At 48.8% G+C, this 26,502-nt stretch overlaps 1 protein-coding gene across 1 annotated transcript in view; it reads left to right on the top strand.

Annotated features, from left to right (window-relative positions):
- ndst2a (N-deacetylase/N-sulfotransferase (heparan glucosaminyl) 2a) overlaps positions 1-26,502 on the top strand; it is a 630,597-nt gene that overhangs the window by 587,614 nt on the left and 16,481 nt on the right. The window contains exons 9-10 of the mRNA XM_072491345.1: positions 3,971-4,156; positions 7,519-7,647. Coding sequence (XP_072347446.1) covers positions 3,971-4,156; positions 7,519-7,647 — 315 coding nt within the window. The remainder of the gene's footprint in view (positions 1-3,970; positions 4,157-7,518; positions 7,648-26,502) is intronic.

Raw genomic sequence — 26,502 nt, 5'->3', positions numbered from 1 at the left:
CTCAAGTAGGCTTACATTAACACTGCAATGAAGTCCTCGGCGCCTGTTCGGGGACACTGAGGGAGAATTCAGAATGTCCAAATTACCTAACGAGCACGTCTTTTGGGTCTTGTGGGAGGAAACATCATGATGCCTGTCTATACTAAAGCCTTCTGCACTTCCAGAGCCAGTATCCCTCTATTCCATCCCATTCATGTATTTGTCAAGGTGCCTCTTAAATGCCGCTATTGTATCTGCTTCTCCCCTGGCAGAGAGTTCCAGGCACTCGCCACCCTTTCTGTACAAAACATTCCTCGCATATCTCCAATAAACTTTGCCCCCTGCGCCTTTAATCTATGTCCCCTAGAATTGACATTTTCACCCTGTGAAAAGGCTTCCGACTATCCACTCTGTAGAAGGAGTCCATTTGACCCATCGAGTCTGTAGCGACCCTCTGAAAGAGCCCCCTGCCCAAGCCCACACCTCCACCCTATCTCCGTAACCCAGAAACCCCAGCTAACCTTTTCTTGGACACTAAGGGGCAATTTAGCATGGCCAATCTTTGGACCGTGGGCGGAAAGCAGAGCACCGTGCCTCCCAGTATAGAACCCTCCCTTTCTGATTTCTGTAGCTACGTCCTCACATTTCTTTTACACTTCTAGGTGCCAGGTTTAAAGAAGGAAAGAATTGAATTGTTGTAGGGCCATATGTGACCTCAGCCCGCCCTCCGGTACATTGCAGCCAATCAAATGCTTCTTTAAAGTGTAGTCACAGTTAGCTTTGCCCTGATTGGTTTTTTTGAATAGCTGACTAGGAGCGAATCTGCATATCCTCAATCTGTGAGGTATATTTAGTCACATATAACAGCATTTCTTTAATCCTGGGCCATTTTTCACGGTTGTATTCAGTTGAGCACGATATGCATGTCATGAACCAACAAGTAACTTAAAGTCTTTGCCACGTGGCCTTTCGTTCCGCCAGAGGGTGAAGATTTCTGCTTGCTATTCATACTGAAAATGTAAGCACATTCTCGATCGCCTGTGTGTATTATTTGGTGTCAATGACAGCACAAATGTTCCCTGCCCCCCATTTGCTCAGCGCCTCCGAGCTGAGGTTCGCAGTGAGTAAAATGGTGATCAACCAGGCTCAAATGAGGTTGAAATCAAGCGTGTATTTGGAAACGGCACAAAGGATCCAATGGCGATGACTCCTCGTGACCTGGGCACCCTGTGACTGGGGGCTACAGAGGATCATCGGAAAGACTTTACAAATGCCTGAATATGAAAGGAAATGATATGTCCAGAGGCCTTGTGAAGTAAATGCGGACAGCGTCCCAACAGGGAGACTCTTGATCCCATCTCGCCTGACTCGCATGCCCAATCTTTATCTGGGTGGCGAGCCCCGTGAGTTTTGGAAGGCCGTCAGAGGTATGGAGGAAATCTAGCTGGAGGGCCAGTAAAGGGGAGGGAAGGAACGTTTCAGCAGCTGTCAAGCCCCTAAATGAGAGCCAGCATCTAGGCAGAGCAGGGTACTGCATAAAGGTCATGTAACAAAAATTGCCATGTTATGAAATAGCACAAAGGGTTCTGTTAATGATGGATTGCTTTGCAGCTCTTAAGAGACTTGGCAACGGTAACTCATTCTTCCTGGTTTGTCGAAACATGCCAGCCATTCAGCTCAACTTTCAATTCACTTTTAGAACCAAACTCTAATGTCACAGCCTGGCTCAGATGATTGAATCTCTCTGCAGAAGCAGAAGGCTGTGAGTTCAAGCCCCACTCCAAGACTTGTGCACCTAATCCAGGTTGTCATTGCAGTACAGTACTCAGGGAGCCCTGTACTTTTAGCGAAATACCCTCCAGTTGAACTATTAAACCAAAGCCTTGTTTGCCTGTTTAGTCGAAATGTCGAGGATCGATTGGTGGTATTCAGTACTCCCCCCTCAGGGGCAGCACGGTGGCGCAGTGGTTAGTGCTGCTGCCTCATGGCGCCGAGGTCCCAGGTTCGACCCCGGCTCTGGGTCACTGTCCGTGTGGAGTTTGCAGATTCTCCCCGTGTTTGCGTGGGTTTCACCCCCACAACCCAAAGATGTGCAGGCTAGGTGAATTGGCCACGTTAAATTGCCCCTTAATTGGAAAAAATTAATTGGGTATTCTACATTTAAAAAAAAAATACTCCCCCCTGAACCAACACCACCAAGAATGAGTTAATTGGCTACACATTGGCCACCCGCGAAGATGCTTGATAATGTCCGAAGTGTTTTGAGCAGTAACGTGACACTGTGGGTCTATGTAGAACGCAAAGTTAAAAAATGATTGGATTGTTCCGTGACTGGAGACTATAGGAAGGACGTGAACGCATTGGAGAGAGTGCAAAAGAGGTTTATAAGAATGGTTCCAGGGATTAGAAACTTCCAGATAGATTGGGAGAGGCTCTCCTTGGAGAGAAGACGGCTGGAAGAGGGTATTTGTCGGAGATGTTTGGGCAGCACGGTAGCCTAGTGGTTAGCACAATTGCTTCACAGCTCCAGGGCCCCAGGTTCAATTCCCGGCTTGGGTCAGTGTCTGTGCGGAGTCTGCACGTTCTCCCCGTGTGTGCGTGGGTTTCCTCCGGGTGCTCCGGTTTCCTCCCACATTCCAAAGATGTGCAGGTTAGGTGGATTGGCCAAGCTAAATTGCCCTTAGTGTCCAAAATTGCCCTTAGTGTTGGGTGGGGTTCCTGGGTTATGGGGATAGGGTGGAGGTGTGAGCTTGGTAGGGTGCTCTTTCCACGAGCCGGTGCAGACTCGATGGACTGAATGGCCTCCTTCTGCACTGTAAATTCTATGAAAATCATGGGGGAGCTGGACAGAGTAGACGGGGTGAAACTGTTCCCGCTCGCAAAAGGGTCGAGAGCCCAGATTCAAAGTGTTGTGCAAAATAAGCACATGTGATGTGAGGTTTCTTTTCCACACAGCGAGTGGTTTGGGGCCTGGAGTGAACCTGCCTCCAGCACTTGGAAATGTGCTGGAGGCAGGTTCAATCGAGGCATTCCGTTTCTTAAAAATAAATTTAGAGTACCCAATTCTTTTTATTCCGCTCAAGGGGCAGTTTAGCCAATCCACCTACCCTGCACAGCTTTGGGTTGTGGGGTTGAGACCCACGCAGGCACGGGGAGAATGTGCAAACTCCACACGGACAGGGGGCCGGGATTGAACCCGGGTCCTTGGCGCCATGATGCAGCAGTGCTAACCACTGCGCCACCAAGCTGTCCTATTCAAGGCTTTCAAGAGGGTATTAGATGATCAGTGGAATAGAAACAGTGTACAGGGGAAAAGGCAGGAGAATGGCACTAAATCATGATGCTCATATGGAGAGCCAGTACAGATACGATGGAGAGAAAGGCCTCCTGTGCCAAAATACTCCTGTGATTCTGTGAAGTTGGAGACCTCACAGAGACGGGTTTTCACTCCATTACCCTGGTGGTAATCTAGTTCACAGTAACATACAGCACGGAGGGAGCCCTTTCAGCCCATCCTGCCTGTTCTAGTTTTCTGAAACAGCTATCCCTTGGCTTCCGCACTGTCCTTCTTCCCCATAGACCCCAGGTTTTTCTTTTAAACACTTATCCAATTCTCTTTTGAAAGTTCCCATTGAATCTACTTCCACTGCCCTATCAGGTAGAATGTTCCAGATCATAACTCGCTCTATTTTTTAAAAAAAAACTCAACTCCCCTCTGGTTCTTTTATCAATAAGCTTATACCTGGTGTCCTGTGGTCGCCAAACCTCGCCAGTGGAAACAGTTTTGCCCTATCTACTCTGTCAAAACGCCTCATCATTTTAGCCAGCTCTATTTAATCTCGACATTCACTGTTCTAGAAACCACCTGATTCATGTGGCATTGAAATCGGGCAGGTTTCCATTGAATTATGGTCAAAGGGCTACGCGCGCATTAATTGTTTTTTATTTAAGGATGACCTTTTTGTCTAACCAAAGTTCCGAACATTTCCAGGACCACGGAATCCCAACCGACATGGGTTACGCAGTGGCCCCTCATCATTCGGGGGTGTACCCGGTTCACAGGCAGCTGTACGAAGCCTGGAAATCCATCTGGGGGATTCGGGTCACCAGCACTGAGGAATATCCCCATTTAAAACCAGCTCGGTATCGCCGCGGATTCATTCACAACGGCATCATGGTGAGTGCCTAATCTCGTGGCGCGGTGAGACCTTTCTCTGATTATTGGCGTGCTCCGGTTGTTGTGTCTGAGTCATTTGTGCGGTGCTAGCCTAGATCAGCAGTCCACGGGCAAGGCTGCTTTGTAAATCTCTCTCTCTCTCCCCCTCTCTGTAGTTAGGGGAGAATTTTCTGTGTTATAGTTTCCTCCAGTGGTTCATGTTGGAATTGCTCAATGTTGTCGATACTGTACGAGGTTTTTAAAAAAGGCCTGCATTTATATAACCAGCCTCGAGATAACCCAATGAAGTGCTTTTGAAGTGTAGTCACTGTTTTAAGAAATGTGACGGTGAATTTTTACACAAAAGTTGCCACAAACAGCAATGTGATAATGACCAAATAACCTGATTTATTTCTCTTAGTTTGGAGGTAAATATTGACCATGTCCACCGAGAGGGCAGACTGGGCCTCAGTGTAATGGCCCGGCCACAAAGCAGAACCTCTAACAGTGCAGCACTCTCTCGCCACTGCATTCAAACTCAGGCTGAAGTGTCAGATTGAATCCCAGGAGTCAGACCATGAAGCCATGGGTTTCTGACTGAGAGGCAAGAGCACTACCCACAGAGACACAGCTGAGGACCCAGGATGATATACGGCTGATATACTGGTTTTGTGCTGGATTGCGAGGCTCCGCGTTTGGAGCACCACTGAGTCCCCTCCTGTTTCCTGCTGTGCAGGCAATGAAGGAAAATCAGCCCCAGGGTTGTGATTCAGTAATGTCTGATGCACAGGTCACATGCTTGCATGTTGGGTGGGGACAGGACTAGTCTCCGACATTCCCATGGCCCACCATGGGCACGGTATGCAGGCCGCGAGTGAGGATTAAGCTCCTGGATGAGGAGCAGAGGGCAACTGGCTCCAAAAACATGTAGATTTTCCTGTCATTCTCCGCCCCCAGCGAGCTGCCAACATCTTGATACACTGGAGAGGGTGCAGCACCGATTCAGCGGAATGATAGCCAAATAGGGTTCAATTAGGACAGGTTGCATAGATTAGACTTGAGTTCCCTTGAGTTTAGATGATAGTGGTGATATTGAGGTGCTGAAAATGTCCTTGATTTTCAGCCCCTCCCTACACGTGTGTGTGCGCGCACACACATACACACACACACCAGATGCGGTGAGCCATTCAAATCGCCGTTGACTTCGGCGGGACCACGAGAACCTGGGGGGCCAGAGATTCCCAACCAATGATGTGAGGAGTTGATAGAATGGTTAAGCGAGGTATTTCCTTAGGGTGGCATGTGGTGCAGTGGTTAGCACTGGGACTGCAGCGCTGAGGTCCCAGGTTCAATCCCGGCTCTGGGTCACTGTCCGTGTGGAGTTTGCACATTCTCCCCGTGTCTGCGTGGGTTTCACCCCCAAAACCCAAAGATGTGCAGGGTAGGTGGATTGGCTGCACAAAATTGCCCCTTACTTGGAGAAAAAGTAATTGGGTACTCTAAAGTTTTTTTAAAAAGAGAGGCTATTTCCCCCGGTAGGAGATCAGCAATGATCTAAATAAATGGCGGAACAGGCTTGAGGGGCCGAATGGTCTCCTCATGTTCCTGTGCCTCTTCCATTTGGCGTTGACTAGCCTGTTCGGAGGTGTGAGGGCAGTTCGGAGTGATGCAGCATTTTGATTTAATGCTCGAACTCCTTCCCTCTCCTCACTCTTTGTCCCGACTGTCACTCGCCCTGAATGGACTAGACTCGAGTGTCGAAGATTGAGGATTGATTAAAGTGAAATGTTGAAGTCGATTGGAGAGTTATCGAGAGATTATTTCCTCTGGCGGGGTAAGGTGGCGTAACAATTAAAATTCAAACTAGGCTGATCAGGGACAATACAGCCCTGTAAACAATTTTGAAATCTCAATTTTGAAAGGCACCTCTTTACGCAGCACAACTGAAACCATTCATCACTCCTCTTCCGCACCTGTGATCTCCCCTCAATCTCATTTCTCCCACTTCTTCGGCGTCTCCCCTTCCTCCTGCTTCCCCACAATCCGGGGGAAAGTGCATTTCCAATAGAACTGCCAGTGGCGTGCGAGTGACCACAGCCCCTCTGCTTACTTGCTGTCGGTCCAGCAGTACAGCTTGTTAAAGAAACAGTGCAGCCTGCTCCAGAGCAACCTTCATTGCTACTCGGTAATGCTGGTAACTAAGCATCTTAATTGGCACCAGTGATTACTATTCCCCAGCGCACTGAGCACAATAGCACCTTCGGTGATTGGGTCATGTAGTCTGTAGACATGTGCAGTAACTTCATAGATAGTCCTGTTCAAGATGGTTTGGTGGTGACACAAGGAAGGTGTTGTCATCTGGATTGTACTGCCTGAAAGGGTGGTAGAAGCAGATTTGGTTGTATCTTTCAAAATGGATAGATACGTGACGGCAAAAGATTTGCAGGGCTATGGGGAGTGGGGTTTAATTGGATCCCTCAACCAAAGAGCCGGTGGAGGAACACTGGGCTGAATGGTCCTCTGCTGTGCTGCGTCATTCCGCACTTCTATGATTATTGGTATCGAGTAAATAATAACTTGCAGAATGGGCACCGCTTTCTGTAGAATCTACAGCATACAGGGCGACAACTGCAATGCCTGCCAAGGGCTTTTAATCTCAACCTTCCATTCAGGGTTTGAATAATGCCGTCTTGAGATTCAGGAGCCTTTCAAAATTGAGATTTCAAAATTGCCTCCGTTTAGCTTTTCATAGAATTTACAGTGCAGAAGGAGGCCATTCGGCCCATCGGGTCTGCACCGGCTCTTGGAAAGAGCACCCTACCCAAGCCCACACCTCCACCCGATCCCCATAACCCAGTAACCCCACCCAACACTAAGGGCAATTTTGGACACTAAGGGCAATTTAGCATGGCCAATCCACCTAACCTGCACATCTTTGGACTGTGGGAGGAAACCGGAGCACCCGGAGGAAACCCATGCAGACACGGGGAGGACGTGCAGACTCCGCACAGGCAGTGAACCAAGCCGGGAATCAAACCTGGGACCCTGGAGGTGTGAAGCCATTGGGCGACCCACTATGCTACCGTGCTGCACTTTTATGTAAGTACAGGGGTGGGTTTGTGATCCTGCACAGTGCTCGTGGGAAGTGAAGCTGGAATCAGCTAAGTATCACAGGACTTGTATCCCAACACTCTGGAATTCCACATCGCTTCCGACGAGAAACTGTCTCCAGTCACTGGAAAAGGTGTTGCATGTTTAGTGTAATCTCATCCAGTGGACAATGTGTCATAACAAGCTGCTGTGTACAGAAACAAAATCTAAACTGATGATGTTGATAGAAGCTTGGTGAACCTTTTCTTTCTCTCTCTCTACACATCATCCAGGTTTTGCCTCGCCAAACCTGTGGGCTGTTCACGCATACCATCTTTTATAACGAGTATCCAGGAGGATCCAAGGAGTTGGACAAAAGTATTCGGGGTGGAGAGCTATTTCTTACAGTGCTGCTTAATCCGGTGAGTGACATTTAAGACCGATTTAACCATCCCCTCTGCAGTGAGATCTGGCTGGACGGCACTAATAAGGTCATTTGGTCACCCTTGTGAATTTGGCACTGGGACAGACAACAAAGGACACCAGTTCCTTTGTGGGTTAGACCAGTCGATCACAGTTAAAGTTTGGCTCAAAGCCCTGTTAATGGGACACTCCTGACAGACACTGGTCAGCATGGTAACTTAAATGGTTAGCACAGTTGCTTCACAGATCCAGGGTCCCAGGTTCGATTCCCGGCTTGCGTTACTGCCTGTGCGGAGTCTGCACGTTCTCCCCGTGTCTGCGTGGGTTTCCTCCCGGTGCTCCGGTTTCCTCCCACAGTCAAATGCTGGCGTTACCAGCGACAGCACACGCCCCATGAAAGAAAAGAACATTTGCTGTAAGCAATGCCCTGGAATAGGTAACATTGGCAGAACGCCTCATCCTAAAGTGCGAAAGCAGTTTTAAAAAAAAAAAAAACTACAAAAAGAATAACATTAATTTCATGCAATTTACGGTCAATTATGGGCGAATTATTTGCCGATTAACTTGCCAGAAATTTACAAGCACCTGGCAATGTGCTTCCCTCTGTAATTGGGCTGCGAATGTTTACAGCAGTTAAACTTTAGTGGCTTCAAAGGGGAGGCCATGTTCACACAATAGCAATTTAGCAGCTGAACAATATACAGTACATTTACATGAGATACTCCTTGTGATATTACAAGACAATTTGTCATCAAGCCTATCCCGAGCAACTCCAGAGGAGTTCAGCTCGTAATTTATGCAGCATGGAATGTTCTGGCACTAAATATGCACACTGTTGCTTAAAAATACAATTTATTGGTATCAATGAAAGGGAGTGCCATCGTCAACGGCCTAGGCAATGGAGACTGGAAACTGGGAACAAATGCCAGTTAAAACTAGCACTGTGTAACTTTTATTAAATAGGGTCAGTGTGTAACATATTAAAAACTTGTCCCATCTGTGAAACGTTATTTCTGTGTCAATAGTTTTTGTCAGCATTATCAATTCCGATTTCCATGATTATAGGATCACAGAATAGAATCATAGAAACCCTAGAGTGGAGAAGGAGGCCATTCGGCCCATCGAGTCTGCACCGACCCTCTGGAGGAGCACCTACCTAGGCCCACACTCCCGTAACTTCACGTAACCTTTGGACACCAAGGGTCAATTTAATCATGGCCAAATCCACCTAACCCGCACATCTTTAGACTGTGGGAGGAAACCGGAGCACCCGGACGAAACCCGCGCAGACACGGGGAGAACGTGCAGACTCCCCACAGACCGTCACCCAAGGCCGGAATGATGGCAGCAGTGCTAACCACTGTGCCGCCGTGCCTCGGACCTCCAGCCAAAGGAAACAACATCGTTGCTTCCAGTCTGTCAAGCCCCTGACAGGATTTTATACATTTTAATTAGATCCCCTCTCATTCCTTAGTCACAATGGAAGTCAGCTATGTAAACATGTCACCATCCTCCCATAGCCTCTCAGTTTAGCAATGCCAAGCTGCTCAGCCTCCACGCCGAAGAAAGCGTTAAAGCTCCAAGCCACTCAATTGGCTCCATGACCTGAACACAGCCAGCCCTTTGACCTCTAACCCCACTTCACCCAAAAACCACATTTGGGCTTGGTTCTATGATTTCAGTGTCTTAGGAGGCCACCCAGCAAACTCTATATATTTTTTAGGTACTAGGCCGTCAATTCAAAGCTTTCGTCAAACCGAAGATACATAGTGATGAAACGCTCAAAGCATTCAGCGAGTTAGGCGACATTTGAGGGGTAAGGGAGTAGAATTAACCTTTCTCGTTGGTGACGCTTCATCCAGATAAGCAAATATTTGAAATGTAACAACGTTAAGGCAGGACGGAGGCAGGGAAAGAGGGAAGGTCTGTGATTGGGTGGAGGGCAGGAGAGATTAAGTGACCTGTGCGTTGACGGGGTAAGGAAAATGTAATGGGGTAAATAATGGGATAAATAATGGAAAGATGGGTCGGAGGGGAGGCGTGAATGGCAACAGCAGAACCATTTCTGGCACTTTCTGTCTACAACGCTGGGAGCAATGGTTATGATGTGACATTGTGGAGCTCTCTGTCGAAACTGGAAGATTGTGAAGTAAATGTCCAATTGAAAGCAGAGGTCCTGCTCCTCGGGATTCACAGCGACAGTGGAGGAAACCGGGCGCAGAGACATCAGAGTGGGATGGAGAATTAAACCGGCAAGCGGCTGGAAGCTCACGGTCATACTTGCAAACTGACCAGGCGTGTTCAGCAAAGCCATCCCCCGATCTGCGTTCGATCTCCCCAGTGCCAAAGAGGCTGCATCGTGAGTGCTGAAATTGAGTATTGCCCAACTCCCTGGATTATGCATTGCAAGAAATACAAGGGAACGCCGGGGTCAGTCACCATCTAGAGGAAAGTCGTTTGTGGTGGCAGTGGGGAGATCGAACGCAGATCGGGGGATGGCTTTGCTGAACACGCCTGGTCAGTTTGCAAGTATGACTGTGAGCTTCCAGCCGCTTGCCGTTTTAATTCTCCATCCCACTCTGATGTCTCTGCGCCCGGTTTCCTCCACTGTGGTGGATGCATTTCAAGCATTTTCTTCTATCTCAACACCCAAGTTTTCTTTTAAAATCACTTGATTTTACTTGGGCCATGTAACCACTCTTGGGTATCCGTAACTCTGTATACAAAAGCTTCTGCAATTAATTTATTGCCCTCAACTCTCAATGTGTCAAAATCAAGATTCCATTCAAGCACATAAAATATAACGATGGTATATCTTGCTGTCGAATATGTGACTGTTGGCCTGAGTCCATGTCTTAGAAACAATTTATGGGCCCCTCGACATACATTCTTTCAAATGGGGGGGGGGGGGGGGGGGGGGGGCTAGTCTCAGGTAGGTTTGTGCAGGTGTTCAAACATAACTCGAAGCTTAAATTAGGACAATGTTGGAAGTGGCTGTGTGTGTACATGCATACACGTGTGCGCACATGGGTGTGTGTGTGCATGCATGTGTGCACCTTGTGTATGCATGCGTGCAGCTGGCTGTATGTACATGTGTGTGTGTGTGTGTGTGTGCATACATGTGTGTGCATACATATGTATGTGTCTTGTGTGTGTGCGTACATACGTATGTGTATGTGTGCATACCCGCATATGTTTGTGTGTGTGTCCATGCATCTCTCTTTAATTAAGCTGTGAGTTGAAACAAAGACACTGAACAACTCATCGGAAGCGAAGGACGTTTTTATGTTGCCCAATTGCTTCCACAAAATGTTTCTGAGCAGCACGAGCTTCATAATGATGCAAGTTCAACCCCTTTGCAAGGTGGATAATGCCAGTTTTATCATCTTAACAATAATGTCTTCTCGGGGGCAATTTACATTTCAGCTCTGCAGTGTGCTCTAAGGGTTCAACAACAAATAATTCCCATTTAAATGCATTTTGTATAACTCGTTGTACTTCAAAATTATTACTGCATGTGATTGTTATGGGGTAGAATTTGACATGCGTTGTGCCCATATTTTGGAGATAAGACTGGTGCGATGCTGTCCAACATAGCAGTGGGACAGACACCACCCTCTCCTAATCTGCACCTGTGTTAATGCCACCATTATAATAGTCAAGCCCGTTCTCTTTAGGCGATCTGAGCAGCCTAAAGTGGTCAATAGGCTTCTTGAATGTGTTAGTTAGGTGGTCTGACGCCTGTTGAAGAAGCCGATCTGTGTCAAATCTGTTTAGAATGAGCTGAAAGAATGCTCTCTGGATTATTCAGTCACTGAAAGGTGAGGTTCCTTTTGAGCTTAGATTTCAAAAGGAATCTTCCGTGGAGGCAAGATCGGCCCCTGACGATGTTGTGAACATTCCCTCCCACCCTCACCCTGAGCATTGGCACAGGCAGCTTGCTCAAACAATGTTATTAAGGCCCGTGAGCCACTTTGGGGCCTACCAGCTTTGGGTGAGCACTGACGAGTCCTGAAAGCAGGCGGAGATTAATGTCTAAGAAAGGCTTGCATTTTCTGGGGCCCTTTCGGGCAATGACGGGACGTCCGCAAGCGCTCGACAGCCGATGACGTGCCTTTTGAAGTGTGTTCTCTGTTGTAGTGTTGGGAACACGTCAGCCAATTTGTGCACGGCAAGCTCCCACAAACAATGATTGCCAATGGCCTGGCAATCTGACTCTGTGATGTTGACTGAGGATAAATATTGGCCAGGTCATCAGGGGGAACTCCATTGTTACCCTTCGAATCTGCCAGAACCTGGTATTTGCACGTCAGAAGTACTTGATTGGCCGCAAAACAAATCAGATGTCCTGACGGTTGTGAAAGGCACTATAGAAATGCGGAAAATGGAAACGTACTTGGAATTCTGTCTGGGTCGAGCAGATTTGTGGGATAATTGGAGTGTGCCGACGCCAGGTTATATCTCACACTCCCAGCTGTCTCTGTAACTCTGTCCTTTTGCTGGCTGCCTTCAGTGAACTTGTTCTTTAGCCTGATTTAGCACAAATTCTGCAACACAGAATTCAGCCAAATTGATCTGCCATTGATTCCGACAGGGCAATCTTCCCGTCTGTCACAGGAACCTTCCAGCAATAGAATCTGGTCGTAACATTAAGCACTTAAATTCCAGCATAATACAGCTGGATGTGTGCATTCAATCAGAGTTGGAAACATTTCAATCCATCCACTCATGGCCTTTTGCCACGAGTCCATTATATTAATTTCCCCCATCCTCCTTGTAAAACACCCTGTATAAGGGTGAGGTCACCTCACTGAAACACTCGTTTCTTTATAGAAAGAGATCAATTTTGCATTTAATGAGACAAACGAATGACTTCCATTCATGTAGTGTCTTATCCCACCTCTTAAATGTTCCTAAGTTTATTCTGTCAAGTGGAAACAAAATGGCAACAAGCAATGTGGATGAAGACACAATCAATCCGTTTTTGGGATGGTGTGTGGTTGTTTTGGGATGATGTGTGGTTGTTTTGGGATGGTGTGTGGTTGTTTTGGGATGGTGTGTGGTTGTTTTGGTGTGTGTGGTTGTTTTGGAATGGTGTGTGGTTGTTTTGGGATGGTGTGTGGTTGTTTTGGGATGGTGTGTGGTTGTTTTGGTGTGTGTGGTTGTTTTGGAATGGTGTGTGGTTGTTTTGGGATGGTGTGTGGGTTGTTTTGGGGTGAGGTTGTTTTGGGGTGTGTGGTTGTTTTGGGGTGTGTGTGGTTGTTTTGGGATGGTGTGTGGTTGTTTTGGGGGGTATGTGGTTGTTTTGGGGGTGTGTGGTTGTTTTGGGATGGTGTGTGGTTGTTTTGGGGGTGTGTGGTTTTGGTGTGTGTGTGGTTGTTTTGGTGTGTGTGTGGTTGTTTTGGGGTGTGTGTGGTTGTTTTGGGATGGTGTGTGGTTGTTTTGGGGTGTGTGTGCTTGTTTTGGGGTGTGTGTGGCTGTTTTGGGATGGTGTGTGGTTGTTTTGGGATGGTGTGGGGTTGTTTTGGGATGGTGTGTGGTTGTTTTGGGATGGTGTGTGGTTGTTTTGGGGGGTATGTGGTTGTTTTGGGGGGGTGTGGTTGTTTTGGGATGGTGTGTGGTTGTTTTGGGGTGTGTGTGTGGTTGTTTTGGGGTGTGTGTGGTTGTTTTGGTGTGTGTGGGGTTGTTTTGGGGTGTGTGTGGTTGTTTTGGGGGGTGTGTGGTTGTTTTGGTGTGTGTGTGGTTGTTTTGGGGTGTGTGTGGTTGTTTTGGTGTGTGTGTGGTTGTTTTGGTGTGTGTGTGGTTGTTTTGGGGGGTATGTGGTTGTTTTGGTGTGTGTGTGGTTGTTTTGGGGTGTGTGTGGTTGTTTTGGGATGGTGTGTGGTTGTTTTGGTGTGTGTGTGGTTGTTTTGGGGAGTATGTGGTTTTGGGGAGTATGTGGTTTTGGGGTGTGTGTGGTTGTTTTGGGGTGTGTGTGGTTGTTTTGGGGTGTGTGTGGTTGTTTTGGGGTGTGTGTGGTTGTTTTGGGATGGTATGTGGTTGTTTTGGGATGGTGTGGGGTTGTTTTGGGATGGTGTGTGGTTGTTTTGGGATGGTGTGTGGTTGTTTTGGGGTGTGTGTGGTTGTTTTGGGGGGGGGGTGGTTGTTTTGGGATGGTGTGTGTGGTTGTTTTGGGATGGTGTGTGTGGTTGTTTTGGGATGGTGTGTGGTTGTTTTGGGATGGTGTGTGGTTGTTTTGGGGTGTGTGTGGTTGTTTTGGGATGGTGTGTGGTTGTTTTGGTGTGTGTGTGGTTGTTTTGGGGAGTATGTGGTTTTGGGGAGTATGTGGTTTTGGGGTGTGTGTGGTTGTTTTGGGGTGTGTGTGGTTGTTTTGGGATGGTATGTGGTTGTTTTGGGATGGTGTGGGGTTGTTTTGGGGTGTGGTTGTTTTGGGATGGTGTGTGGTTGTTTTGGGATGGTGTGTGGTTGTTTTGGGGTGTGTGTGGTTGTTTTGGGGGGGGGTGGTTGTTTTGGGATGGTGTGTGGTTGTTTTGGGATGGTGTGTGTGGTTGTTTTGGGATGGTGTGTGGTTGTTTTGGGATGGTGTGTGGTTGTTTTGTGATGGTGTGTGGTTGTTTTGGGGGGCGTGTGTTTGTTTTGGGGTGTGTGTGTTTGTTTTGGGGGGTATGTGGTTGTTTTGGGGTGTGTGTGTTTGTTTTGGGGTGTGTGTGTTTGTTTTGGGGTGTGTGTGGTTGTTTTGGGGGGTATGTGGTTGTTTTGGGATGGTATGTGGTTGTTTTGGGATGGTGTGTGGTTGTTTTGGGGTGTGTGTGTTTGTTTTGGGGTGTGTGTGTTTGTTTTGGGGTGTGTGTGGTTGTTTTGGGGGGTATGTGGTTGTTTTGGGATGGTGTGTGGTTGTTTTGGGGGGTATGTGGTTGTTTTGGGGTGTGTGTGTGGTTGTTTTGGGGTGTGTGTGTGGTTGTTTTGGGGTGTGTGTGTGGTTGTTTTGGGGTGTGTGTGTGGTTGTTTTGGGGTGTGTGTGGTTGTTTTGGGGTGTGAGTGTGGTGTGGTGTTTTGGGTGGTGTGTGGTTGTTTTGGAGAGAGAGTTGATCTGTGATGTGGTATGTTTATGGGGTGAGTGTGTGTTGGCATGTTTTGGGATGGTGTGTGGTTGTTTTGGGGTGACCTGTGGTTGTTTTGGGATTGTGTGTGGTTGTATAGGGGAGGTGTGAGTTGTTTTGGGGGTGCATGTGTGTTGTTTTGGGTGGTGATTGTGTTAGTTTTTGGGGTGTGTGTGGTTGTTTTGGGGTGTGTGATGTGGTTGTTTTGGGGTGTGTGTGGTTGTTTTGGGGTGTGTGTGGTGTTTGGGGTCCTGTTGGGTGGTGTGTGGTTGTTTTGGGTGTGTGTGGTTGTTTTGGATGTGAGTGTTGTATTGGGAGTGAGTTGTTTTGGGTGATGTGGTTGTTTTGGGGTAGTGTGTGGTTGTTTTGGGATGGTGTGTGTTTGATTTGGGCTGTGTGGTTGTTTTGGTGTGTGTGGATTGTTTTGGGATGGTGTTGTGTTGTTTTTGGGAGGGAGTGTGTTGTTTTGGGAGCATGTGGTCTGTTTTGGGTGGTGTGTCGGTGTTGTGGGGTGCTGGTGTGGTGGTGTCGTGTTTGTTTGGGGGGATGTGTTTGTTTTGGGTGGGTGTGTTGGTTGGTATGGGGTGTGTGGTTGTTTTGGGGGCTTGTGTGTGTTGTTGTTTTGGGCTGGTATGTGGGTGTGTGTGGTGATGGGTGTGGTGGTTGTTGGGGTGGTTGTGGTTGTTTTGGGATGGTGTGGGGTTGTTTGGGGGGGTGTGTGGTTGTTTTGGGATGGTGTGGTTGTTTTGGGGGTATGTGGTTGTTTTGGGATGGTGTGGTTGTTTTGGGGATGGTGTGGTTGTTTTGGGGGTGTGTGTGGTTGTTTTTGGTGGTGTGTTGTGGTGGTTGTTTTTGGGGTGTGTGTGGTTGTTTTGGGGTGTGTGTGGTTGTTTTTGGGGTGTGTGTGGTTGTTTTGGGGTGGTGTGGTTTGGATGTGTGGTTGTTTGGGGGGTATGTGGTTGTTTTGGGATGGGTGTGGTTGTTTTGGGGTGTGTGTGGTTGTTTTGGGATGGTGTTGTGGTTGTTTTTTTGGGTGTGTGGGGTTGTTTTGGGGAGTTTGTGGTTGTTTTGGGGTGTGTGTGGTTGTTTTGGGGAGTATGTGGTTGTTTTGGGGGGGTGTGGTTTTGGGGTGTGTGGTTGTTTTTGGGGAGTATGTGGTTGTTTTGGGATGTGTGTGTGGTTGTTTTGGGGTGTGTGGTTGTTTTGGGAGTGTGTGGTTGTTTGGGGAGTGTGTGGTTGTTTGGGGTGTGTGTGGTTTGTTTTGGGGAGTATGTGGTTGTTTTGGGAGTATGTGGATGTTTTGGGGTGTGATGTGGTTGTTTTGGGGAGTATGTGGTTGTTTTGGGGTGTGTTGTTTTGGGGTTGTTGTGGTAGGGTGGTGTGGTTGTTTTGGGATGGTGTGTGGTTGTTTTGGGATGATGTGTGGTTGTTTTGGGGTGGTGTATTGATTGGATGTGTTGTTTTGGGCTGGTAGAGTTGTTTGGGATGTGTTGTTTTGGGTGAGTGTGGTTGTTTTGGGATGGTGATGTGGTTGTTTTGGGGTGTGTGTGGTTGTTTTGGGAGTGTGTGGTTGTTTTGGGATGGTGTTGTGGATGTGTGTTGGGATGGTGTGTGGTTGTTTTGGGTGTGTGATTGATGTGTTGTGGGTTGTATGGGTGTGTGTGGTTGTTTTGGGAGTGTGTGGTTGTATTGGGTTGTGTGGTAGTATGGGGTGTGTTGTTATTGGGGAGTAGTGGTTGTTATGGGATTGTGGTTGTATTGGGAGTATGTGGTTGTTTTGGGGTGTGCTGTGTTGTTTTGGGGAGTATGTGGTTGTTTTGGGGTGTGTGTGGTTGTTTTGGGGTGTGTGTGGTTGTTTTGGGGGGTGTGTGGTTTTGGGGTGTGTGTGGTTGTTTTGGGGGGTGTGGTTGTTTTGGGATGGTGTGTGGTTGTTTTGGGGGGTTTGTGGTTGTTTTGGGGGGTATGTGGTTGTTTTGGGATGGCATGTGGTTGTTTTGGGGGGCATGTGGTTGTTTTGGGGGGCATGTGGTTGTTTTGGGGGGTATGTGGTTGTTTTGGGATGGTGTGTGGTTGTTTTGGGGAATATGTGGTTGTTTTGGGGTGTGTGGGGTTGAAGTTAGAGTGTTGACTAGGACATTGAGAGAACTCGCTGCTGAAATTGAAAACTGCAAGTGGATTTTTAACATGCACCTCATTGGCAGGTCTGACTTGAGGAAAATGTTTCTCCTGAAGGATGGCATCTCCAACAGTGCAGCACTCCCTCACCCCTACAATCTCATGCCAGATCATGCAATTGGCCTTTTACCCACAATGTTCTGACTCAGACAAAGTGGTGCCACTGAGCTACACGGGTAGAAATGATCATGAAAGGATTTTTATCCATTACAGTGGCTGCCACTGCTGCCTCACAGCTCCAGGATCCCGGGTTCCAATCCAGCCTCGACTGTCTGTGCGGAGTCTGCACGTTCTCCCAGAGTCTGGTCTGCGTGGGTTTCTTCCGGGTGCTCCGGTTTCCTCCCACAGTCCAAAGTTGTGCAGGTTTGGTGGATTGGCCATGCTAAAGTTGAGTTGCTGGGTTATGGGGATCAGGTGGAGGTGTGGGCCTGGGTAGGGTGCTCTTTCCATGGGCTGGTGCAGACTTGATGGTCTGAATAGCCTCCTTCTGCACTGTGAATTCCATGATTCATTTGTCATTACCTTTCTAGAACCGGGGAACTCTTTTGAAATGTTATGTTCTGGCTGCCTATTTTTTAGTGTCACTTCAGTAACTTGAAAAACATTTGGTGCTCAAGTTCAGCATGTAGACCAGTGACACAGGGCCTAAAGGTCTTCTCGAGACTAAGAGGAACTGAAAAATGCTGTTTTACCCAGTTGTGGCTCAGTGGTCGGACACTCATCTGCGGATCAGCAGGTTGAGAGTTCAACATGCTGAGAGTTCAAGACTCCAGGAACTCAAACTCAAAAACCAAAGCTGGCACTCCATTGTATTAGTCATAGAATTGACAGCGCAGAAGGAGGCCATTCGGCCCATCGCGTCTGCATCAGCCCTTGGAAAGAGCACCCTATCCAAACCCACACCTCCACCCGATCCTAGTAACCCCACCCATCCCTTTTGGATGCCATGGGGGCAATTTAGAAACCGATTTAATGGCACTATTTAAACATTTATCTATGAATCAGCAGAAGCAAGTTACCTGGCCATTTGTCAATCTGCTGTTTGCGGGATCTTGCTCTGTACAAATTAGCTGCCATGTTTCCCACGTTGCAATAGCGACGACACTAGTCCTTCAGAGGCTGCACAGCGCTTTGAGAATGGCCTGAGTGTGAAAGGTGCTGTATAAATGCAAGTCTTTTACTTATTTGTTCTTTCCAGCCTCTGTGGAGTCTGGGAGCTAATGCAAGACTGTTGATTCATTGGCGGTCAGAATGGCGATGTGATTTGAAACATTATTGGTCCGCCTGGAGTCCTTCGTTCAAATCAGGAAATGCCTTTGCTAAATGAAATGCAAAAGACTTGTTTAAATTGCGCACGCGTTGGCTTTGTTTCATCAGGCTTGTGAAAGCGAACGCCACTAATTGAGGTGATTTATGGACGGGCTTCACATTCTAATGGGAAGATTTTGATTTAAAATGACTAGTTGCAGGGTAAATTGAGTCATAAATGAACCACTCCCGTCGTCTGGCCGACATTGTACCATCTGTCCTTGTGAGTGCTGGCCATCTGACTTTAGTTAGTCCTTCAGAGGCCCGACACCTTTCCAGCAGTGCAGAGAACCCGGTTTTGCCTCTCGACAATCTGACTCTTTAGCTGGGATGTCTGTGGCAACCCTGGGTTATAAATGAGTCTTGAGCTGTTACCTAGAAATGAAGGGAACTCATTTCTAAGAAGCAGAATCACTGAGGCTGTCGGGCCTCGCGGCTTCAGTTTGTGTAGGAAACCCAGGAGCCCGGCGCGTACACATAGAGGGCAGATGTCCTATTCTACAATCGTGTCGAACCTGTTTGCTCAGTTAGAAAGAGCTTGTGGGTTTTTTTAAACAGGGCCTGACGATGTGTCAGGGACACGATCCATTTCCCGTACATTTCCTGCCCCTGTACCTTAAAATCTGTGCCCCTGGTTAGAGACCCCACTACTAAGTGTCCTTCCTCTCTACCCTATCTGCCTCCCTGGTCCCCCCTCGATCAGGTCCCCCCTCCGACTTCTCTGTTCCAAGGGAAACAACCCCAGCCTCTCTTCATAGCTGGTTTAGCACAGGGCTAAATAGCTGGCTTTTAAAGCAGACCAAGGCACATCAGCGTGGGTTCAATTCCCGTACCAGCCTCCCCGAACAGGCACCGGAATGTGGCGACTAGGGGCTTTCTACAGTAACTTCATTGAAGTCTACTTGTGACAATAAGCGATTTTCATTTCATTTGATTTCGCTGAAATGCTGTGGCCCAGGCAACGTCCTGGTGCGTCTCCTCTGCACCCTCTCTGGTGCAATCGCACAGTGCATCACAGTCCCCGCACACCAAGCAAGGCCGCAGCCTTCGGTAATGAGAGCCGATGGGCAATGTTTCTCGGTAACCTTGGCCGTGCTTTCTTACATTCGCATTCTGTTTTTTGACTATATTTGGATGGTTTTCAGCGTCAGAAGTGTTTTGTTATTCTCTTGACGTAGCATAAACTGCTTCCTTGATGTGCACTCTGACAAAGGAAGGTTCAGACTTGGAGATAGCTTTAACACGTTTATTAAACTATTAACAATTCTCCTACTTGGATTCGATGCTACTGTTAATCCTGTTATAGCTACTCAGACTGACTAACCAGTCTGCTACAATCCACGTGGTGGGAGTGATGTTCAATCAACCTCGTGTCTGTACCCACGGAGTGTCTCCACTGGAAAGAGGAAGATCATGTGTGCTGTGTCCTTTTATATGGGTTGGTGCATTGCCCTCCTGTGGCAGTGTCACCGCTTGTGTGTGTCGTGACTGCCCATTGGTCGTGTCCTATCTGACTGGCGTATTGGTTGAATGTCTGTGTATCATGTCTCTGGTGCTCCCTCTAGTGTCTAGCTAGGTGTAGTGTATGTACATTCACCCTTTGTGTACTTACAGTGATGTATATCACCACAAGAAGGAAGAATATTGATTGTGCCGCTTTGATGCAGAGCTGATTGTGCCTAGTTTGCATCATGGTAATCGACAAAAAGAAACGTGAAAAAATAATAAGAATAATAATAACCTTTTACTGTCACAAGTTTGAAGTTACTGTGAAAAGCCCCTAGCCGCCACATTCCGGCGCCTGTTCGAGTAAGCCGGTACGGGAATTGAACCCCCGCTGCTAGCCTTGTTCTGCATCACAAACCAGCTGCCTAGCCCACTGAGCAAAACCAGCCCTTAAATAATCCTGGCTCTGTGGCTGCATTATTATTAAAATAGTTCCTTTCAAACAAATCACATCATCCGAAGCGAGATAAAAGCATTTGTGACTGGGCCCCATTGTTTTCAGTAATAATGTCATCGAGCAAACTTTCCAAACTGGATCAGTGAGAGTGAGGCCAGCCATGAGTTTTATTATTATTATTCTTTCATGGGACCTAGCTGGGCCAGCATTTTTATTTCCCATCTCTAACTCCCCTTGAAAAGGTGGTGGTGAACTGCCTTCTGCAACCAATCTAGTGTAGGTACACCCATAGTGCTGTTAGGGAGGGCATTCCAGGGTTATGACCCAGCGACAGTAAAGGAACGGCAGAATATTTCCAAGCCAGGATGGTGAGTGGCTTGGAGGGGATCCCATGTATCTGCTGCCCTTGCCCGTCCAGGTGGTAGAGATCGCTGGTTTGGAAGGTGCCAGTAAAGGAGCCTTGGTGAGTTCCTGCAGTGCATCTTGAAGATGGTGCATATGGCTGCTACTGTGTGTTCATGGTGCAGTGGTGGAATGGGGGTGGGGAGGATGAGAGGGAGGGGAGAGAGCAATCTCACAGACCGCTTTGTCCTGGATGGTGTCGAGCTGCTTGAGTGTTGGAGCTGCACTCATCCAGGCAGGTGGCGAGTATTCCATCATACTCCTGGCTTTGTAGGTAGTGGACAGGCTCTGGGGGAGTCAGGAGGTGAGTTACTCTCCCCTGAATTCGTAGTTTGTGGCCTGTTCTTGTAGCCACAGCATTTATATGATTGGCCAATTGTATATTTTGGCCTGTAGCGCAATTTTATACCAGCTGACGAATGTTTAGAGTTCTGATTGGCTTCCTGTGACATAATTAGGTCATTGTAAATAACAGTGGGTGTTGTCGTAATGGTTGGTAATGATTCCGTAAAGGTTGACTTCCCTTCCCCCTTCTTAAAAGTGGAGGATTCCACCAAAGGGCAATGGCGATTGGTTTCAAGTTACAATGCCTGTTTGGGAACTCAGTGAGCTGCCCCTAGAACTTCTCCATCCCTCCAGCCCATCACAGAAAGGATGAACTTTCTGACATCTCGCCAGTTCCACAATCCTAGCCTTTGAACATCTTCCAATCTTCTTCGCTGCAAGGTACCTCGACTGCCGAAGCTCGCAGCTCTGGAATTCCCTATCTGAACCTTTGCTCCCTCCCCTCACCCTCGATGCTCCTTAAAAGTTTCCTCTTGCAGAGAGAAGGGTTAACGGTAATGTATAAAGCTCTGGTCACCTGCCATACTATTGCACTATCTGGCTCAGTTTCAATTTTCTTTAATATACCGTTGCTATTAAGTACTTTAGGCCATTTTATTTATTAAAGGTGCAATATTTATGCACGTTGTTTTGTAAAGTTCATAGAATTTACAGTGCAGAAGGAGGCCATTCGGCCCATCGAGTCTGCACTGGTCCCTAGAAAGAGCACCGTACCTAAGCCCACACCTCCACACCATCCCCGCAACCCAGCAACCGCACCCAATCTTTTTGGACACTAAGGGCAATTTATCATGGCCAATCCACCTAACCAACACATCTTTGGACTGTGGGAAGAAACCGGGGCACCCAGAGGAAACCCACGCAGACACGGGGAGAACGTGCAGATTCCGCGCAGACAGTGACCCAAGCCGGGAAGCGAACCCGGGTCCCTGGAGCTGCGACGCTGCAGTGCTAACCACTGTGCTAGATTTAATAACATGCCCAATATTTCTTCAGTTATAGAAAATGTTTAATCATTTATAAAGTGATAGAACTATCATGAACTTCAAATGGTTAAAAACAAAAGAGATATTTACACCTTGGACACAGAGGGAGCACACGGCTTTCTCAGTCAATGTTGTGAGCAATCAGCACGCTTCTCACTTCACCTGCCCTCATTTTACAGGCGAATTACTTCAGTCAGGCTGGTAGGAAAAAGACTACACGGGTGGAAATCAGCGGAACGTGTCAACTTTGCGCGTGGGCAACGGTCAACAAAATGTCTCGTGGGCCCCACTCTGAGCCCAGATGGGCCGCCTGTGGCCCCTGGGCCCCAGTGTGCCTACACTGAGCTACACCCTTTCCGCCGGCCCATATTGCTTCGCATGTTGAGCTGGATTATGTGGTGAATGGAATTTATTTTTCTCCCCGCTGAGCCCGGTTAATGAGATGATCTCTTTTGTTCCACTGCGGAGTACACTTGCTCCATTGAAGTTAATATTTAAACAGACTTCGTTGGGAATGTGTTCCACGAGTCAGTTGGACTTCTTTCCCGTTTCAAAAGCAAACATCTTTGCAACAAAAAAAAATAAGGAAGAAAGTCAATTGAACCAAGGTCTGTGTGCGATTTATTGGGAACTGCCAAAGGGGGGTTGCTCTGCACAGACAATACACAATCCTTCCCTGTGATAAAGACCTCTCTTTGAAAGCTAAACTGAATGAAATAAGCTTTGTTCCAACCCGAAAATATAGGAAACCGACTGACTGATCACATTAAGGGCTTTGAAAAACATGGACCCTTGTTTGCATACCGTATGTAACAAAGCGCACTGTCCAAACATTTAGCTGGTATTGCATGTCTGCTCTTGGAGATGTGCCACCTCTCTCTTCCCTCTCCCCCCCTCCCCCCCACCCCGGTCAAGTGGAAGAGGTGAACTGGATCACTTCAGTTCAGGAATGAGCGCCACCCAGTCAAAATGATTTCCCTCCGTCTATTTATGTTGACATATGGGGGTTTCCTTTTCCGAGCGACACCAGCCCACCACCCGACATACTCGCCCAGTCCCCAGCCTCGTCTGCCTCTGGTGGACAGACTTTGCACTTCCTCACGAACCCTTCGGCACTCCAGACATTTGCAGCCTCTTCCTCTTCCGCCACCCGTCTTCCAATCTAAGCTCATCCAAAACTCTTGCTACCTGCGTCCAACTTGCACCAAGTCCCTTTCCCCCATCACCGCCACCGCCACGGCTCCCTGAGCTACATTGGTTCCCGATTTGGGAATACTTCCAGTCTAAAATTCTGACCCTTTGGGCGGGGGTTTCCACCTCGCCGGTGATGATTGCGACCTGCCATTAGCGGCAGAAACATCCGGCCTGGCTGCTGTCGACGCGATTTCCCGTTGTTTTCACCCTCTGCCGCCGTGTGGGGGGTGGGGCAGAGAACCTCGGCCTTTGTTTTCAGATCCCTTGATGGCCTTGCTCTTTCCTTTTTTAAAAATATTTTTTATTCTCCTTTTTCACATTTTCTCCCAAATTTACACCCACCAACAACAAACAAATATGTCAATCCCCATATCAATAACAACGATCCCAGCCTCCCCCCAAACATTAGCCCACATGTTCACACTAACAAATGACAAAAAGGAATCTGGAATCGCCCATAGTCTCCATTAACACACACAGCCGCCCCCCAAACTAATGTTCGATGTTATCCAATTCTTGAAAGTGCATGATGAATAATGCCCATGAATTGTAGAACCCCTCCATCCTTCCCCCTCAGTTCAAACTTAACCTTCTTAAGAGTCAAGAATTCCAGCAGGTCCCTCCCGCCACGCCAGGGCACAGGGTGGAGAGGCTGCTCTCCATCCCATCAGGATCCGCCTTCGGGCGATCAACAAGGCGAAGGCTACAACATCTGCCTCCGCACCCGTTTCCAACCCCAGCTGGTCCGACACCCCGAATATGGCCACTCGGGGGCCCAGGTCCAGTTTCACGTGAACCACTTTAGAAACTACCCTAAAACCCTCCGTCCAGTAATCCTCCAGCTTTGGAGAGGACCAAAACATATGAACGTGATTAGCGGAGCCCCCCGCAACATTCACTCACATCTTCTACTCCTTCAAAGAATCGGCTCGCCCTCGCCCTTGTGAGGTGTGCTCTGTATACCAACTTCAGCTGTATCAGGTGTACGAGGTGGAGGCATTCACTCTCCGGAGCACCTCACACCAGAATCCCTCCTCCATATCCTCTCCCAACTCTTCCTCCCACTTTGCTTTGATCCCTTCCAGTGGTGCCTTCTCCTCTTCCAAAATAGCTCCGTAAACCACTGACACTACCCCCAGTCCCTCTGTCGTCAGCACCTCCTCCAGCAATGTGGAGGCCGGCTCCACCGGGAAGCTACCTCCTTTTTGGCAAAATCTCGAACCTGCATGTATCTAAACATTACCCCTGCTCCAGCCCATACTTCGCTTCCAGCTCCTTCAGCCCTGCAAACCGACCCCAAAGAAACAAATCTTTTAGTGTCTTAATCCCCTTCTCCTCCCACTTCCGAAAATTTCCATCCCACCTCCATGGCTCAAATCTGTGGTTCCCCCGAATCGGCATTTCCCTTGACCCTGGCCCCAACCCGAAGTGTTGGCGAAACTGCCTCCAAATTCTCAATAAAGCTATTATTACCGGATTCCCTGAGTATTTCCCCGGGGCTATCGGGAGCAGCGCTGTTGCTAGTGCTTTCAATCCTGACCCCCTGCACAAACTCTCCTCCATTCTGACCCACTGGGAATCAACCCCTCTGACCCAGCTCCGCACCTTCTCCACATTCGCCGCCCAGTAGTAATACATCAGGTTCGGAAGACCCAAACCCCCTGCCTGCCTTCCCCTCTGTAGCAGCACCTTTCTAACTCTGGCCACCTTCCCTCCCCATATGAACGAAGTAATCCTTGCCTTGCTCTTTCCTATCCCTGTAATCCCCTCCAGTTCCACAACCCTCCATGATACCCGTGCTCCTCCAAATCTAATTTCTCGTGCATCCCTGATCGGTGGCTACCTGTGAGTCTGGGATCACGTCAAGGAGATTACAGTGATCTAGATAGTGGTTTTTTTTGAAACAACATTCGATGATAGTTTCATGTGATTAATTAAATTTAAATTCCACAATTCCACCCGTGCAGTGACATTACAGTTGCACCACCATCTTCCCCGTTGTAATTTAAATGACTGTACTCTAGGTGAATTATGTGCTTCAGACCAGACCCGACTCTTGCTTTAGCACATGAGAAATGACAGCCACGCTTTTTAATTCAAAATCATTTCAGCAAAATCATCTGAGTTCAGTTTCCTGTCTTATTTTTTAAATTTAGAGTACCCAATTCTTTTTTTTTCCAAATAAAGTAGCAATTTAGCCTGGCCAATCCATCTAATTTGCGCACCTTTGGGTTGTGGGGGTGAGACCCCCGCAGACACTGGGAGAAACTCCACACGGACAGTGACCAAGAGCCGGAATCGAACCTGGGACCTCGGCACCGTGAGGCAGCAGTGCTAACCTCTATGCCACCCTGCCTCCCCGAGTTTCCTTTTTTAAAGCACTAACTTACTATTCCCTGTGTTATTTTTGTAGGTTAATTCCAGTAAGTGGATTATTTAATAATCCACTTTTAAATGCCTGTGAGCGCGAACCCAGAGGGAGGTAGCCTGCGCATGTGAACCCAGAGGGAGGTAGCCTGCGTGCGCGCGAACCCAGAGGGAGGTAGCCTGCGCGCACGTGAACCCAGAGGGACGTAGCCTGCGCGCGCGAACCCAGAGGGAGGTAGCCTGCGCGCACGTGAACCCAGAGGGACGTAGCCTGCGCGCGCGAACCCAGAGGGAGGTAGCCTGCGCGTGCGAACCCAGAGGGAGGTAGCCTGCGCTCGCGCGAACCCAGAGGGAGGTAGCCTGCGAGCACGAACCCAGAGGGAGGTAGCCTGCGCGCGCGTGAACCCAGAGGGAGGTAGCCTACGCGCGTGTGAACCCAGAGGGGGGTAGCCTGCGCGCGCGCAAACCCAGAGGGAGGTAGCCTGCGCGCACGCGAACCCAGAGGGAGGTAGCCTGCGCGCGAACCCAGAGGGAGGTAGCCTGCGCGCGCGCGAGCGAACCCAGAGGGAGGTAGCCTGCGCGCGCGCGAGCGAACCCAGAGGGAGGTAGCCTGCGCGCGCGCAAACCCAGAGGGAGGTAGCCTGCGCGCGCGCAAACCCAGAGGGAGGTAGCCTGCGCGCGCGCGAACCCAGAGGGGGGTAGCCTGCGCGCGCGCGAACCCAGAGGGGGTAGCCTGCGCGCGCGCGAACCCAGAGGGAGGTAGCCTGCGCGCGCGAACCCAGAGGGAGGTAGCCTGCGCGCGCGAACCCAGAGAGAGGTAGCCTGCGTGCGGGCCTGGAGGGAGGTAGCCTGCGTGCGGGCCTGGAGGGAGGTAGCCTGCGTGCGGGCCTGGAGGGAAGTAGCCTGCGCACGGGCCTGGAGGGAGGTAGCCTGCACACGGGCCCAGAGTTAGCATGCGCGTGGGCCCAGAGGGAGGTAGCCTGCGCGCGGGACCGGAGGCAGGTAGCCTGCGCGTAGGGGACTGGAGGGAGGTAGCCTGCGGGCGCGAACCCAGAGGGAGGTAGCCTGTGCGTG

The sequence above is a fragment of the Scyliorhinus torazame genome, chromosome 28, assembly GCF_047496885.1.
Source record: "Scyliorhinus torazame isolate Kashiwa2021f chromosome 28, sScyTor2.1, whole genome shotgun sequence".
Lineage (NCBI taxonomy): Eukaryota > Metazoa > Chordata > Chondrichthyes > Carcharhiniformes > Scyliorhinidae > Scyliorhinus > Scyliorhinus torazame.
Note: the sequence above shows the minus strand (reverse complement) of the source record. Positions and strands in the feature narration are given on the sequence as shown.